The sequence below is a fragment of the Sorex araneus genome, chromosome 2 (genome assembly GCF_027595985.1).
Source record: "Sorex araneus isolate mSorAra2 chromosome 2, mSorAra2.pri, whole genome shotgun sequence".
In the NCBI taxonomy this organism is placed as follows: Eukaryota; Metazoa; Chordata; class Mammalia; order Eulipotyphla; family Soricidae; genus Sorex; species Sorex araneus.
The window spans coordinates 190044706-190063300 of NC_073303.1; the positions used below are offsets into that span (position 1 = coordinate 190044706).

Below are 18595 nucleotides of genomic sequence, written 5' to 3' on the forward strand. Positions count from 1 at the left end.
CTTTTACAAAACATTCTAATATTAATTTCTTAATACCCTTTAATTCTATAAAGCACTCATAAAATAATGATGATACAATAGTATGAACAACAATAAAAACAATGCAAAGTATATACCAGAGAGTCACTGGTGTTCGGCTGCCTTTTCTCATACAGAGAGGGATTCTGCACAATCTCCAGAATTCAACTGACTGAGTTCAACAGCCTTTCTACATGTAGACAGACACGCACAAAGAAACATAAAAACTCCTGGGAAAGCTTCAATACACCAAAGAAAATTTCCCTGAGAACCAGAAAGAGAGTACATCGGGTAGAGCACTTGCCTTTCATGCAGCTGACCTGGGTTCAATCCCTGACACCCCATATTGTCCCCTGAGCCCTACCAGGAGTGACCCCACAGCACAGAGATAGGAGTAAGCTCTGAGCACCCCTGGATGTGGCCCCAGAAAACAAAACAAAACGGAACAAAAGAAAGAAAACTCTGAGCTATTACAGCTTTGAAGAAGGGGATGGTGAGACGATCATTCATCTGAATATATTTTTAAAGGAATTTTGTTTTAATTAAATGAAAAAAAGGAAAAACCAGATCTAAATTTCCCAGGAAGATGTGTGAGATTACCTCTCATCATATCCTTACTAATTTCTACAATCCCCCAAACAATAATAATTATAAATTTTACAAAATTTGAGTGTCTATTATAAAAAAAACAGTGAGATCCTCCTCGACAGGAAAGATGTTTCTATAATGGAATTGGAGGGGAATCTCCTCCAAGGATATAATGAAATTTTCTTACATCATTTGCTCCACAAGTTCTATGCATTAGACGACAAGGCCTTTGTGAGATCGCATAATTTCAGGCAGGTTAAACTGACACTCAGATCCTCAAATTCAGGGTTTAACTAGATGGGTTTCGATCTTACATGAGAAAAATTCATAGCCAGAATAGGAATTTCACATGAGTAAGCTACATTGCTGATGGCAGACCTAGGGATTTGGAAGTGGTCTGAGGACCCATGTGATAACACAGGAGAAATAAATACTGAGTCACTGACAAATAACTTTGGGGAACAGTGTCTCTTTTGTCTGTCTAGTTTTTGAAAAGGCTTCCTTTAAAAAAAAATCAGCTCTTTAAACAGAGCTCATCCCACAAAGAGTGTTTTTCTAAATGCCCCATTTAGCAATAGAAAAACACCTTCTACCAACCAAATCTCATTACCTATCAACTCACCCAGTGCAATACTGTCTACGGATCCTGTTTCCTTTCTGGGGGATCAGTTATCCCTACCCCTCCCCACCCAGCCCCCACCTCTTCAAGAACTGTCATTTCCTGTCCCTTGAGTCCATTTTAAGTAAGAAGTGTTAAATTCCTGTTCTGAGCCTGTGTCTCAAGTGTCACAAAGAGGTCCAGTTTCTGAAGCTTGGAGGCTGGCAGTTAGCAGGAGCTTTGCTCTGTGTAGGTGACTGATGCAATTTCTCTTCTGGGCAAGAAGAGGATGAGGGCTCACCTGCCCAGAGGGTGAAGAGAAAAACACTCTCACTTCATTTCTGTTTGTTTGTCTGGGGGGGAGACCACACCCACTGGTGCTCAGGGTTTACTCCTGGCTCTGCTCTCAGGAATCATTCCTGGTGCTGCTCAGGGGAACCTTACGGGATGCCGGGAATCAAACTGGGTTGACTGCATGAAAGGCAAATGCCCTACCTACTACTGTACTATGGCTCTGACCCCAAAATGACAATTTTAAATCAAAATAATAGCCTAGTCACTTAGGAAGACAGTTGGGTAGTTTCTTAAACAAAAGAGTCTTATGATAAGATGCAGCAATTGAGCTCCTTGGTCTTTCTTTACCCAGAGATCATGAAAACTTAGGCTGAAATAAGATTATGTACATGGATGCTTAGAACTACATTATTCTTAAAGCCCAACCTGGAAGGAGATCAAGATGGTCTTCAGTGGGTAAGTGCAAAAAGAAACCTCAGTACATCCAGGCCTTGGGATATTATTCAGTATCACAAATAAATAAGTCATGGAAAGACATGAAGGAACCTTAAGTAAGTATTATTAAGTGAATGAAACTGATCTGAAAAAGCCACATGCAATGTGCTTCCAACTGTGACCATCTGGAAAAGGTGAAACTATGAAGATAATAAAAAGATCAGTGGGTGCCCACAGTTGTAAGAAAAGGATGACAAAGAAAGGCAGAGCATAGATGACTTTTAGTGAAAATTCACTGTAAATCGCTATAATACTATGATGACAGATACACATCGTCATATATCTGTGCAAACCCACATTGCACATGAAGAATGAACCATAATTTACACCACAGACCTGTGGTGACTATTATGTGTCAGTGTAGCGTCATCAATTGCAGCAAGTGTGTCTCATCAACAAACAGTGAGAATGAAGAAGGCTATGTATGGTGTGGACAAGGGCATACCAGAAGTTTCTGTACCTGCGAGCCCAAATTTATGGTAAACCTAACATGCTTAAAAATTAATTCTTTCAAAAATATGAAGAGAGGGAGGGAGTCAAGTTGATCAATGAGTCCTGATAGGATGTAGTAATAAAAAGGAAGCAGGGAACAAGAGATGGAAGAAATCTATCTAAACAAGATAGATGAGAAGATTATTTAATTCATTCAGTAAACATGTACTGAGCACCTACCAAATCCCAGGTACCATGATGCATATATTTACAGTGCATAACTTATGAAGGGGTCACCTAAGAAGCAGAACTTAGAACTGAGGAGAGAGGTGGGGTTACCTTGGGTCAGTTGCTATGTGGAAGGTGATAGGTCTTCAAATAGTGATTATGTGCATCCAGTAACACTAAGATCCTGGTTGATGTTACAGCATGAATAAAAAATGGAATCCACTAGTAGGGTTACATGACATGACACATCTCCTTTTGAGAAGTCTGAAGAAATTACAGTAAGAAATTATTTTCCCCAGAAACAGAGGACTTACATAATATGTTTAGAAAATGTGAAGGCTATTTGAGTAAGTAAACATTCTTCCCTACAGAATCCATCCTCATTAGAAAGAAAACTGTTTTCAAAACATTGAAGAGGATCATGGACTAAAAGGCTGAAGTAGAAGTGATTATGAGGATAGATAAAATTTAGTATGTGTGAATAAGTGATTTAGAAGTTGGATCCGAAAATCATGGTTAGCAAGGAATGTCAAATCGAGAAGACCCAGGGGTGCAATATTTCTGAGTGATGACAGAATCTAAGGGATGACCATATTCAGACAGCAGATATGGAACAGAGGTGAGGGTGACTAGGAAAAAGACAGCTAATGTGTCAATTGGATATCAACTTAGGTGGTGATGACTCTGAAGAAAGAAACCGGAAGATTCTGATTCATCTAAGTCTCTTAGTTTGGAACAACAGCCCAAGTACCATGTTTGGTTTGGACAATAGTATAACTGTAGTAGCACTGTTGTCCCGTTGTTCATCGATTTGCTCGAGTGGGCACCGGTAATGTCTTCATTGTGAGACTTGTTATTACTGTTTTTGGCATATTGAAAACGCCACGGGGAGCTTGCCAGGCTCTGCCGTGCGGGCAGGATAAATCATATAATTGTCATATTGGTAGATAACAGCAAATTCTACAATAAAAACATTTTTTATGGTATACTATAGGTTGAAAATTGTACATCAAGGACACAGAGAAAGGTGTGGTAGTTAGAGAGATGACTATCAAAGAAGGGATAGCTTCTGGACATAGGAATAAATACATGAGGATCTCAAGGCCAGAATGGGAAGCCCCATGGACCTTTCTTCCAGGACTGGTGAGATGTAGCATCCTTTGAAAGCAAAGGATCATGAGTTGCATAAGACATGATATTAGTGGTACATTCAATTAAATTGGAAGGTTGGAAGAGGTTCAGAACAGACCACCAAGAAATACTGAAATCTATTACCAATACAAAGGAAGTTTTACAAGACATAAACTAAATGTGCTCAGTGCGAAATAAAGGTCTAGTGAAACCTGTCATATTCAGGACAGGCTGAAACAGCCATTTCTAACTGCAAATGATGATAGATGCAAGGTCAGAACCTCATTAAAGGGTTCAAAGTATAGAGCTATTGTCCTATAATGTTAACATGTACCTGGGACCTTCGGTGGCACATTTGCTATTATTATGGTTATTTACACAGTCAGGACAAAACCAATTTTTGTTAGGGGAACTCAAGAATCCAACAGTCAGGTCTGTAGAAAGAGACAGCAGGTAGGGCACTTGTCTTGCATATGGTTCATCCAGATTTTAGACCCAGCATCCCATATGGTCCCCAAAGCTCCACCAGGAGTGATTCCTGAGCACTGCTTGAGTGTGGTCCCAAAACTAAAAAATACCCAACAACCTATGAGCCAAGGAAATTTCCATGGAATTTTAATGTTCCCTTTCTAAAGACAGGAATCCTGTGACTTGGGATGCATCGGAATCCTGATACCAGAGTCCTTGTCTTCAGGGTAGTTTTTCAAAAGTCAATCTAAATGTTCCAAAATCTAGAAATATTCATGGAAGAACATGAAGAAACTATAAAAGAAGGTAAGAAGCATCCAATATGTGGTCAGACTAGGTTCACACGAAGTAGCCCCTCTCCTCACTAAAAATAAATTTAAAAAAATCAAAGAAAGCAAGAATTATGCAATTTCCAAGTTTAGATAAACTGGCACTTAAGCCAATAAACATTCCCACTATCTGGCCCATGAGCCACAGGTGCAGAACCCAATTAATAAATTCCATAGAAAACACCCACTGCCCAGAACCCAGCTAATAAATTCCACAGAAAAACAGCCCAGAAGCTTTCCAATTGGCAAATCTTGCTCTCGCTGACATTTCCTGCCTGGGAGAAGGTGGGAGAGTTTGTACTACTTACTTCCCAAATTTTGCAAACACAATTCTGTGAGCGCACTGTTGTCTTTCTGCTTATTTCTTTGTTCTGTATTAGTTGTTTGTTTAGCACTGTAAACCCAGCTTTCTGAACACAGTTTTTCTAAGCTTGGCCAAGAGTGAATAGGAAGAGCTAAAGTAACAAAGAATCCTGGTAAAGCTGTTCTAAAACTGAACAATAGCCACTAAGTAGAGGTCTAGCATTATTTACTGAAATCTGACAGCTAGAGTTGCTGTGTATACGGTAACACCATAGCACTGTCTTCCCGTTGTTCATCAAGTTGCTCAGGCCGGCACCAGTAACATCTCCATTGTGAGACTTGTTACTGTTTTTAGCATACTGAATATGCCACGGGTAGCTTGCCAGGGTCTGCTGTGCGGGCGGGATACTCTCTGTAGCTTGCCGGGCTCTCCAAGAGGGACAGAGGAATCTGCGTTGTGTATACAGTCATATATTTGGAAATGCGTGTTTGTGTAGAAGTTCTATAAATATATTATAAAAAACTCTATGCCTGAATATATAAAAACATCAGAACACTTTACATTATTAACTAAAATCTTACAACTCATATTTAATGTTCCATTTGGAACTCTAAATGAAGTGTGAAAATCAGTATCACCTTTTGGGACAGGATAGAGCACGAAATTGGTGACTGACTCAGAAGGCCTTCCTAGCCCAAAGAACCTGGTTTTATAATTTTTATATCTGAATATAGATATTTGCTTCTAATTAAAATTTAAAAAGATAGTAAGTTAAGAAATATTCCAAAGAAAAAGGTAAAACTATCTTTAATTATGAATCCAAAAGCAATTAAACAATTTTAGCAAACATTTATGAATGCCTCCAACATTCACAAAGGAAAAGGCGAAAGGCAAAACTCAGACAAAATAAAAAATGCCCCACAAAAGCCAATTCACCAGCCAAAGCAAATATCTCTCAACAAAAGTTAATATTTGGCTAATGACTAATAAGATATTCCGCAACTGATGTTGAAAACTTGCTAAATTTCAGGCCAAGTCAGAATACCATGTCACTCACTCTAATTTCAATTCAGTTAGAACTACCAATGACCTATTATAACACCAGTGGAATTTCCATCCCAAGTCTTGAGATTGACATAAAAATCTTGAGACTGACAGATTAATTTACTGATGACTGATCCACTATCTACCAATCCTGGGCCATAACTGTAACAAAATGTCACGGCTGAAGCTTTTATTCCACCAAAGAAAACTTCCATAAGAGTGGGCAGAGGTACTTTTAATGAGAAGCAGAAGGAAACGCTTATAGAACAACGTTACATGTCCCTGGTGCTGGGAAATGTACACTGGTGGAGGGATGGGTGTTGGAACACTGTATGACTGAAACCTAATCACAAACAGCTTGGTAAGTGATTGAATCTCACAGTGATTCAATAAAAAAAGTCTTAAAAAAGAAACAGGAAGTTACAAGTTAGATAACTGGGCATCTTCGGATAGAGTAAACACCAAGGACCCTTTACCTGCCATCTGCGTAGTCTGTGTCGGCTCCACCCCACCAGACATCCGAGTCATCCTCTTCCGCATCTGCGGAGTCAATATTGTCCGTCTCCTCTGCCAGTGGACAACACACAAACTCCACCCCTCGGAACTTGTCGATTCCACAGGGCAGCAACATGCCAAAGTCGTGCAAGTTGGTGCTCTTCTTACTACAGGTCTACAAAGGGGAAGGAGAAGACATTGAGGGTGACAGAGGGACGGAGGAATTTATTCTAAGAAAATCCCCAGGACAGCCATCGACATGCAGACCCAATATCAGCAAGAAGCTTTTTTTTCTTTTCAAAGTTTTTGGGTCACACCTGGTGATGCTCTGAGGTCACTCCTGGATCTGTAGTCAGGAATTACTCCTCCTGGCAGTGCTCAGAGGACCTTGTTGGCCATTTGAATGAATTTTCTTACATCAAAGGGATTTCTTTCCTCTCTCTCTCTCTCTCTCTCTCTCTCTCTCCTTCTTTCTCTCTCTCCTCTCTTTCTCTCTTTCTTTCCCTCTTTCTCTCTCTCTCCTTCTATCTCTCGCACACTAATTTGGTCCTATGGTTTTATACTTTGTTATTTAATAACTACACATTATTATATGATTATGCAATGTTATTAAGCAGTATTTTTATTAAATACATGGTGTGGAAACTGGGAAATTAGGTGTAAAAAAGTCTAACCGGTGAACAGATCGTAGAGAATCAATGTTTACTGGTTTTATTAACACATGAGGAAGCTGTCAAGCTCTGTGTATAATACCAATGAACTTCCACCTCCATTTCAGATAGAAATGGCTCTCACTTGGATCTTTCTTATTCTAGAAATTCTAACTCTCTTGGCTCATTTCCAAGATAATGATACTGTGGAAAAAGGAAATTATTCACTGTTATAAACCAAAACCCAGAGTCATTTGAGATTTTTTCTTTCGAAATTGTTTTTTCTTGATTTTTAAAAATGTGTATTAGAAATTATCTGGATTCACATCTGATTATTAACAATCTAATGACAAATTATTATATATAACACATTAAAAATCAGATGTTAAATAATTAAATAATTATAATCTAGATTAACATCTGATTATTAGCACTGAAAGCATTCACTGGTGACAAAACAAAGATTCAACATATATAGGTCACTGTCACTGTCATTGTCATCCCAATTGCTCATCGATTTGCTCCAGTGGGCACCAGTAATGTCTCCATTGTGAGACTTGTTACTGTTTTTGGCATATCGAATATGCCATAGGGAGCTTGCCAGGCTCTGCTGTGCGGGCAGGATACTCTTGGTAGCTTGCCGGGCTCTCTGAGAGGGACAGAGGAATCGAACTCAGGTCGGCCGCATGTAAGGCAAATGCCCTACCTGCTGTGCTATCACTCCAGCCCAACAAATATAGGTAAACAACAAAGATATTAAAGTGAATTTTTTCTTTATAGAAATTAGAAATTTAGTTTCTTAGGAATGAATAAAAAATTATTTTGGAAAAGTTAAGCTTATCAGATGGGTAAGTGGGCTTAAATTGTATGCTTTACAGAATGATTTCTCTCGTATACAGTATAGAAAGTAACACTGTAGGGGAAAAGAAATGGTCAAAGGCAATGGGAACTGAGAACTGGCCTTCAGAGTGTGAACTTGTATCCGTAAGACATATATAGCCATATAAATCTACAAAACCTCAATTGAAAATTTTTTAAAAGATCTTGGCATTTTAGAAGAGTTGTGAACTTGCTTCCCTAAAACATGCACATAGTTTTATAAATCAGTGCAACCTTTATTAAAGAAAATTTTTTTTTCTTTTTGGATCACACCCGGCGATGCACAGGGGTTACTCCCGGCTTTGCACTCAGGAATCACCCCTGACAGTGCTCAGGGGACCATATGGGATGCTGGGAATCAAACCCGGGTCGGCCTCGTGCAAGGCAAACGCCCTACCCGCTGTGCCATTGCTCCAGCCCTGTTAAAGAAAAATTTTACAGAAGATCTTAATTCACAAACATGGCAGAACCATAATGAATCTGTAACAGGCCTTATTTTGACTCAAAAATACTCTGGGATTTGATAATTTTTTTTTAATTAAAAAGAGAGAGAGAACCTAATTACCAATCGAACGGTCACCTAAAAAAAAAGTCTTCCAAAGTAACATTACAAATGTCTCTCAGAAATTTTCATTTATATTAACAAAGAGGAAGTTCCAGGGACCAAACCCAGGGTCTAATGTTTGTAAAGCATGTTTCTACCACTGAGCTTCACTCATGGTACCCAGGAAACCCGCTGCTGTAAAAGAATCTGTGGACTGGTACCTCTTTGGCGACAGCGTGCCAGTGAAGGTGGGTTTCACACACATCCATCCTCTCCTGGTGTAAGAATTTGCACTTGTCAGGAACGAGAAGGGCGTCGCTTACAAACTCGCCAACTGCAAGGAAGGAAAATGCTCATGTCACTCTACGTACATCAAAGTGGTCTTCAGAGACTGTAGTAAAGAAAGATACTACAGAGAACTCGGACAATTTTTTTAATGGTGAATTAATAGATCCCAGGACATTTATAATGTTGATTTTGTTTCTTGGAATCCACCCGGGAGTGCTCAGGGCTTATTCCTGGCTTTTGTTACTCAGGGATCACTCCTGGTGAGGCTTGGGGGACCATATGGGGTGATGGGGATTGGACTGGGGTTGGCTGGATACAATGCAATGTCACAAGTGCTGGCCTGTCACTTTGGCCCAGGACTTCTCTGATACTGAGACTTCCCTTCACTGAGCCCCTGGTAGCTTGCCAGGCTCTCCGAGAGGGGTGGAGGAATCGAACCCGGGTCGGCTGCATGCAAGGCAACCTACATTAACCTTGTAGGTTGAATATTTCCTATCTAAATGATTTGTTTATTTTTTGGTGCTGGGGATTAAAGTCAGGGTTTCATAATGCAAAGGCCGTGTTCTACCCAGAGTCATATACTTGGATTAATGATGTTTTAAGTGAAATCTTTATTTAATTAATACAAATCTCTCAAAGCGAATTGTACAAAAAAGGAGTCAGGGAAACAACTGTCATTCAATTGCAGTAAGGGTGAAATACAGATGGACAATATCTAGGCAATCATTTCAAGAGACCACATACAAGTAATTGCTTACCACTCTGTACTGGATAAAACTCTTTGTAAATCAATAGAAATATCATTTTTCTACTGACTAAGCAAACAAAACATCTATATATGCACATGTGACTTCATGCTTACATAAGCAAAGCATGGGGAGAGATAGAGTGAGAGAGAGTATAATTCAAATGTATCACTGTATCACTCACTGTATCACTGTCATCCCATTGCTCATCACACTTGAGCAGGCACCAGTAAAGTTTCCACTGTGAGACTTGTTTTTACTACTGTATTTGGCATATTGTTACACCACAGGTAGCTTGCCGGGCTCTCCGAGAGGGGCAGAGGAATTGAACCTGGGTCAGCTGCATGCAAGGCAAACGCCCTACCTGCTGTGCTATCGATTCAAACATATACTGTGCAAATTATTTTAATTCTATTTCTGGTATTACAGTATAGACATGACAAAAAATTTTATGTAAACTCACTCTAATGTAAATGAAAGGAGAATAATCGTATCGTGAAACAAAATCTTGAACTTAATCCTGCCGCCCACCCTCCGATTTTATTGTGGTACCATGATTTATAATACTGTTAATGATGTTTCATATGCGTATCATCTCGCTAACCCATAACACCAGCAGCGTAACTGTTCCTCTTCTCCCCAGACTCCCTGGAAAAGTTCAGTTCTCTGGACCAACCCTCCAGTTCTGCTGCCTTTGGCATTTGTTGCTCCCGTATTGTATTTTTAGTTTTTTTTTGTTGTTGTTGTTGCTTTTTTTAGATCACTCCTGGCGGTGCTCAGTAGACCATATGGGATGCTGGGAATTGAACCTGGGTCGGCCGCGTGCAAGGCAAACGCCCTACCCGCTGTGCTATTGCTCCAGTCCCCCGTACTGTATTTTCATTTATTTTTTTTAAAAGAGATTCTCCTTTTGAAGGTCTTTAATTTCTTTTTAATTAAGAAAATCCCTTTTTATTTATTTTGTTTAGTTTCCAAGTGTTTGAGTCTTTTCCCTGTTTTGCTTGCAATTTCCCCACTACTGAAATTCTGAAAGCACTGTGGTCTCAGAGGATTGGGAATATGCTTCTTCTCTTCTTCATTTTATGGAGATAGACTTTGTGGCCCAGCGTGTGGTCTACTTGGAGAATGTTTCATGTGCACTGGAGAAAAATGTGCTCTCAACTTTACGGGGGGTGTTGATGGGCCCTATAAATACTTGCTAGCTCCAACTGTCCTATTTTTCCCTTCGAGACCAGAGATCTTCCCCTAGTTGTTCTATCCAGCAGTGACAGAAGGAGGTTAAAGTTCCCTACGACTGGGGCCAGAGCAATAGTACAGTGGGTAGGATGTTTGCCTTACATGTGGCTGACCCAGGTTTTATCCCCGGCATCCCTTATGGTCCCCTAAGTACCACCAGGAGTAATTTTCTGAGTGTAGCACAAAGGGTAACCCCTGAGCACCGCCAGGTGTGACCCAAAAAGCACCCCCAAAGGGAATCATATAAAAAAATAAAAATAAGGTCTCCTACTACTATTGTGTTTCCATCAATATCTTCCTCCAGTTGTTAGTTATTATTTAAAATATGTTAATGGTACAACATTAGGTTTACATATGTTTAGGCGTGATTTCTTCTTGGTATATATTGATTCCTTGATCATTGAAAAATAACCATTCCCATTCCTTAACGCCTCTAAGATTTTGAAGATTTTGTTGTTTGGTATCAATACGGCTACTCAGCCATTTTAGGGGACTTGTTTGCATATAAGGCTGTTTTCCAACCTTTACCATGACTCTGCATTTACCCTGATTTTTCAGACATGTCTTCTGTGGGCAACAGACAGCTGGGTTCACTTTCTGATCCCTCCTACCACTCTGGTCTCTTGCTTCATGAGTCTAGCCCATTGACACTGAGTGTGATTATTGAGATGAAGGAATTTGTTCCCATCATTTAATAGAGGTTATGCATGTTTCTGAGCCTTGTCTTTTAAAGAAGCTCCTTTAATGCTTCTTGTGAAACTGGTTTCAAGGTTATGAACTCCCTTCGTTATTGCTTGTCTATGGAACTTTGGATTGTTTTTTTAAAATCTGAGTGATAATCTAGGCTATTTTTGGGGATGAAGGTACTAGGGATCTAACGTGGGGCCATGTGCTTGCAAGGCATATATATATATATATATACATATATATATGTATATATATATATATATATATACTCTGTCCACTTTGAGTTATCCCTGACTCTCTGAGGACTAGAGCTTAATAACAAAGTCAAAATCATGTGTGTGTGTGTGTGTGTGTGTGTGTGTGTTCACAAAATTTACTGTTTGTCAAAGAACATGTATAATCATTTATCAAAGAACAATTTTTAACTTTCAAAATAACATTTCATTTGGCATTGGAAAGACGCTCTTAGGTTTCTAAATTTCAGTAGCCAAGAAATGTGTGTGCCTTCCCCAGTGAGACTGCTTTTTAAAAGGATTAATACTGGTTATCTGATAAGCCTGCGGGTTAATGGCAAAATGAAAAACTCATTGTACTCTGATATTAAAATAAAATTTAGCAACAAACTGTGGTTTTACAGATCCACTTATACTGCTTTCAAAACTGATGAAACACACTGGAATGTTACACAACAGAGATCTTAAGCAACTGAACCACAAAAAATCTGTTTAAAGCATTCTAATAAGAATTAAACAGGACTAACAAATGAATCCTTTCTCAGAAACTTGCTTAGCTTGACAGTTTGCTTTAGCCTTTTTAATTTGAAAAGGATTTAAAAAATATCTATGCTAGGGCAGGAAATATATGGGAACTCTATACATTCCATTCAATATTATTGTGAATCCAAAATTGCTCCAAAAGTAAAATTTAATTTAAAATGCCTGCTAGTATGTATCTAGAGTTTACAGACTATCGAGTGCACTTTTGTTTTTAAAATAAGTCTTCTGTTTATTTGGTTTGATCTCTACGAAGCAAAAAAACAAAATCTTAACAGAACTCCAGTGAAAGACACCAAAACCCAAAATAAAGCATCATAATGAGACAAACTGTTACTGTTTATATCAAATTTAAAAAAATGTGGCACCATCTAAATCCTAGTGGATGCATACATTGGTATACACTGTATGTTTATTAATAATCACACAACCTGGTCTCCTATTTTAAAAATTCACAATTTATATGATACACACAACATACTCGCTCGTTGAAACCAAAAGGGAATTTTCAAGGCTAATGCAATCTTGGCTAAAAGGTTGCTGAGGCGAAGTGAGCAATGATACAGAATTCAACTGGGACTCTGCTGGTCTCTACCCACCGCTCCCTGGTGGTCTCTGAGAGGACAGGCCAGCTCAAATGACCTCTGTCTGCAAATGGGAGGAAAAGGACGCAGGTCAAGTGACTTTTCCACTGGGCCAGCTGGCAGTAGAACCGGCCTGAAAATCAGTTCTCCCGACTTTCTCTCCAAGAGCGGTAACTCCACTCACTGTCATTTAAACTTGAGGCAAAAAAGGTTTAGCTGGCAATCCCCCTTAGCTTTATTTTTTTCTTTTAAAGTAGGCTCACTTTCATAGACAACAACCTACTTTCATATTATCATGTACAAAGTGGCCAGCACAACAATAAAACTAGACTTGAATTAGCCAGGAAAACCTATACAGCAGAGGGGAGTGCATCACAGCATCCAGAACAGATAACCCACCAAGACCACGGCCTGAGAACACGATGGGGCCATTTGACTCACAAAAGAACTCCGCGGCTACAGATATCAGATATTTAATGACAACATCAAGGGGCCAGTGATTCTACCTTTCTGTACTGCTGTCCTTAGCATGCTGGATTTTGCATATATATATATATATACATATATATGTTATATATATATACATAAATATATGTTTTATATATATGTTTTAACCCTGAGTGGTGGCTACTGGGCACTGTTGGGAAGATTTTGGAGGGTGGGATGGAAACCTTTTAAGAGGTGTTCAGGGAGCCTGGGGGTCATGCTGGGGAGTACTTAGCCAATTTGACTGGTGGTACAGTGCTAGTGCCTGAGGATGCAGTGCTGCTTGAGCCCTGTGGTGCCAAGCACCATGGGGGTTACTCTAGTACTACTTGGGGACCCCCTGGACTACACCTGGTGATGTTTAGGAGGCCATGTAGTATACCGGGTGCCCGGGATGCAACCTGGGTCAAGCACATGTGAGTCAGAACCCTGGCACAGGACTATCTTTCCTGCCCTGAAAATTGTTTTATGTTGCCTTTCTTAAAGATAGGTGATTCAAGGAAAACTCTAGAAGTCTTAATTTCAGAAACAAGATAATGAGATGCTACAAGTCAACAGCAGATATTGTGGGTACATGGCACTGATGGGAGAAGGGTGGTGGAGGAAGGAAGCAAAATTTCTCAAAACTAAGACTACTCAATTTTTGAAGATCAGAGTGGCATTGAATAGAACGATTAAGAGTCCAGAGTTCTACAGAGGTTCTTTATAGCTATTAGAGGGATAAAGGATGTCTCTCTGAGTGCACGGGGACCTAGTGACCCAACAGGGATCATGAAACCAGAAGGGCCAAAAATGTCTGAGGCCTTTGGAATATTAGTCCAGAAAGTGTCCCTTCTTCCCTGTATCTCCAGAATTAGATTCAAGAGAGTTTCTGGTAGAATGTTCTAGCAATAAATGACACAATGGAAAAAGACAAAGACCCTGTTTTGTTCCTTGGGATCCACTGGATGGTGTAAAGCAAGATGGAGAAAGTTGCACCATTGTAAAGCCGGTGCCAGTCACTGCCTCCGAGGCATCAGCTCACTGGGTCCAAGTACCACACACTGCAGGAGACACAGTGATCTCACCTTAGAAGAATCAGTGCATAGCAATTTCACAACCAACCCAGATCACGCCTAGTCAAGGGCAGAGCTGAGATAATTAAATGAGCGCACAGTCATAAAGCACTCAGCTCTCACTAGGATCGTTTTTCCTGTATCCATTCATCCACCAGTACTGCTTCTCCCATTAATCAAAATCCTAGTAATCTTATTCTTCATTTATTGCTGATCCTCTCAGCTCTTCACCTATGAAAGACCATGGTGTTTTATTTCCCCTTCATTGTCACTATCCAGTTATAGTCAGACAGGTAAAGGCACGTGTGTATAGCTTCTGATGACAAACGGGCAGTCCACATGGTTGGGCAGAATCCTCTGAGCGCAGAATCAGAGAAATCACAGCCCCCGTGCCCCTGTCACTGAGCTCTGGTCCTGGCTGTGATCGCATTTCTTTCTTTCTTTTTATTTTATTTTTTTTTCTTTTTGGGTCACACCTGGTGATGCACAGGGGTTACTCCTAGCTTTGCACTCAGGAATTACTCTTGGTGGTGCTCAGGGGACCATATGGGATGCTGGGAATCAAACTTGATCAGCCACATGCAAGGCAAACGCCCTACCCGCTGTACTATCATTCCAGCACCCCCCTCCCCCGTCCAACCGCATTTCTTAAACGCTCTCCCTCTGTCTGTCACAGGCCTCCCCACACTAACTCTTCACCTACATACCCTCTATTTTTATCTCTGTGTTGAGACTACAGCACCGAACAAAAGACATGGAACTTAACAAGATTCTACTAAGAAGAGATTTCCAAAAAACAATGTCAGATGACAATAAAGTTTATGGCGATGAGCAGATCAAAGGATACGGATTGCTTTCTAGTAGAATTTTCAGTAGAGGGATGAGGGCAGGGCTCACTTCCTACATAAATTCATCTGAGTGAAGAATTAACAGAAGGAGGAAGTAGAGCAGGCAAGACATCAGGATGGAAGGAGTGTAGGCGGCCCAGGAAACCAGGACAAAGGTGTGGGGCTGGAGCATGTGTGGTGAGTTCATGAAACAGCAAGATTAGAAGATCCAGAGAATGACAAAGTCCAGTGCATGTTTTTTTGTTTGTTTGTTTGTTTTTTTAGCATAGCCCACATTCTAAGTGAGCGTTTCTTTTCTTTTTGAAAGGGTTGGTTTTGGGGCCACACCTGGCTATGCTCAGAGCTTACTCTTGGTTCTGCACTCTGGGATCACTCCCGGAGAGCTCAGGGGAGCATATGAAGTGCCAGGGATCGAACCCAGGGTCAGCCACGTACAAGGCAATTAGTTGCCTTACCCACTGTCCTATCTCTCTGGCCTCTAAGTGAATGATTCTTGCTTGTCCTTAGGATCAAGGAGGAAGATCAGGTGAGGAGGAACTGTTGCAATGAGTGAGGTGGAAGATGAGACTGGCTTGGACCAGGTTGATAGCAGTAGGGATCACTGTATCACTGTATCACTGTCATCCTGCTGCTCATTGATTTGCTCAAGTGGACACCAGTAACGTCTCCATCATGAAGCTTGTTGTTACTGTTTTGGCATATCGAATATGCCACGGGGAGCTTGCCAGGCTCTGCCGTGCGGGTGAGATACTCTCAGTAGCTTGTTGGGCTCTCCAAGAGGGATGAACGAATTGAACCCAGGTCGGCTGCATGCAAGAAGAACGCCCCACCCGCTGCGCTATGGCTCCAGCCCCTTTGGTGAGAAATAATATGAATTTTCTGGATAAATCTGAAGACAAAATCTAAAAGCTCAAACCAGGGCCATGGAACAAAGAAGAACAAATGCATTTGCTCCTATTCGAGTAGCTTTAAGATGCATTATACTGATGCTGAAGAAAAAGACAGGACCAGGAGCCCTGAGTGCTTCCTCCCCACTGCAGGTTACTCAGTCATGCACACACTCAGGATGGATGAGCTTATTACCTGGCACTACCACAGAGGCTCTCGGTCAAATGAGAACTAGAGACCAATGTTGATTACTTTGGCAATTTTTTCACTTGACCATTCTAGGCTCTTCACTTCTCAGCCAATTTCCCCCTTCAATTTGCTCATTATGTGCTGATATTTTGTAACTTTCCTCTGTGAACACATAGGAAAAGTTGGGAAACTTCTCTGGGAGGCATTTGAGGAGAAAGACAAATATTTTCAGAAGTGGTCCAAATACCTCTGAACAAACTTTCCATGCGATAAAAAAAAAAAAGTTACAGGCTGGTCTCAGAGTGTAGCTTACTGGTTCTCAAAGAGGACAGGAGGGGGAAATTAGGTCTCTTTTAAGTGACTGTTGTCACTGTGAACATTTCCCTGTGACTTTTACCAGTTAAGAGGAAGAACTGACAGATGGCATTCTTCTGATCCGAACCTTTGCCAAATGGCGGAAATAGAATGGATTAAGATGTAGGCAAAGGGGAGTGGGGTGCAGGGGGCGGTGAGTGAAAAGGACAAGTTTCCTGTAAATCCTGTGATTATTCAAGGGAGTGGAGCCAAATCTACAATATACATGAATGGCAGGGTGAGAGGAGGACAGGAAGAGTGCAAAGCCCAAGCTCTGAGTCATTACTGCCCAGCAATAATGAAGTTTGTCTTCAGCAGACAACTGGAAGTCATAGGAGCCTCTGAGCACTTTTACACATCACAGAGATGATAATACAGTGGGCAAGGTGCATGCCTTGCACACAGCTGACATGGGTTCGATCCCAGTTCCACACACGGTCCCCCCCAAGCACTGCCAGAAGTGATCTCTGAGTGCAGAACCAATAGGAAGTCCTGAATACAGCTGGCTAGGACCTCCCAAACCACTGTTGCACTGTCGTCCCGTTGTTCATCGATTTGCTCGAGCGGGCACCAGTAAAGTCTCCATTGTGAGACTTGTTGTTACTGTTTTTGGCATATCGAATATGCCATGGGTAGCTTGCCAGGCTCTGCCATGCAGGCGGGATACTCTTGGTAGCTTGCGAGGCTCTCCGAGAAGGAGAGAGGAATCGAACCTGGGTTGGCCACGTGCAAGGCAAATGCCTTACCCTCTGTGCTATCGCTCCAATCCCACCTCCCAAACCAAAAATAAATAAATAAATAAATAAAAATAAACAGTGCAAAGACATGTGAAAAACTAGGGAAAATCAACATCTGCTAAAAATTCTGCAGTTTTATATAGTTTTAAGTTAATAATGCTGTACTACTACTGTGAGAAAAATACAGAAACTGAACATTTACGAGCTGGAGAGTAGGGTTAAGGCTGTTACTTTGCATGCAGCTGACCAATCCCAGGCACTATAATGCTCTGAGCACTGCCAAGAGTGATCCTTGAGCACAGAGTCAGGAGTAGTCCCTGAAGACTGCTAGAGGTGCTCCCCCCCACCAAAGAAACTGAAAAATTACGTAAATGGATGTGGGGAGCCAGTTTTTCACTGTCAGAGTGAAATTTATAGAAGAGCAAGGAAAGGTGGTAATATATTCAGGTTGAAGGCATCAGAATGAACTTATATTTAGCTTAATATAGAGCAGATGGTGGAGTAGAAAAATACAGATAGGCGAAATCCCAAGGCAGCGTGTGTAGCATGCAGATATATTGTCTTGCTCTGTCAGCTGATCGGGCCTAGCAGCAAAGACATTCCAATAGTAATGGGCATATGTAGCGGCCAACACTTAGTTTCTAATCTTTTTCTTCGACGAAAGGAACCAGTGCTCTTTAGAAAAAGTAGAATATTCTAGGGTTGAAACAGAAAATATTCGAGAAGAATCTAGAACATTCTGTAGACATAAAAAATGAGGTCAAGCCAAATGAGCACAAGAGGCAACCAAGAAAGTGGCTAATGGGGGCTGAAGCGACAGCATGGTGAGTAGGGCGTTTGCCTTGCACGTGGCCAACCCGGGTTCGATTCCCAGCATCCCATATGGTCCCCTGAGCACTTCGAGGAGTAATTCATGAGTGCATGAGCTAGAAGTGACACCTGTGAAATGCCGGGTGTGACCCAAAAAGGAAAACAAAAAAGTGGCTAATGGTCAAAGCTCAACAACTGGATCCGAAACAATGAGAATTTAGCGCTTGATTATACACAAAATATCAAATAAACAGACAAGACCCTGACAGAGCAAATGAATAGTGGGAGTTGGGGAAGAGGGAACTCAAATGCAAAAGACTAACAAGTGATTTGTCTATATTCTCTACCCACGAGAAAGTGAAATTTAATTTCCACTCTCTAAGTGTAAGCTGTGCATTAGCGACTTCCTTCCAAAGA

General features: G+C 40.8%; 1 protein-coding gene across 3 annotated transcripts in view; it reads right to left on the reverse strand.

Moving 5' to 3' along the window:
- Positions 1-18595, reverse strand: part of APP (amyloid beta precursor protein) — a 287309-nt gene that overhangs the window by 157585 nt on the left and 111129 nt on the right. For all 3 annotated transcript variants that reach the window (XM_055128150.1, XM_055128149.1, XM_055128148.1), the window contains exons 4-5: positions 8719-8831; positions 6406-6599 (exon numbers count right to left, since the gene is read on the reverse strand). In XM_055128150.1, coding sequence (XP_054984125.1) covers positions 6406-6599; positions 8719-8831 — 307 coding nt within the window. The remainder of the gene's footprint in view (positions 1-6405; positions 6600-8718; positions 8832-18595) is intronic.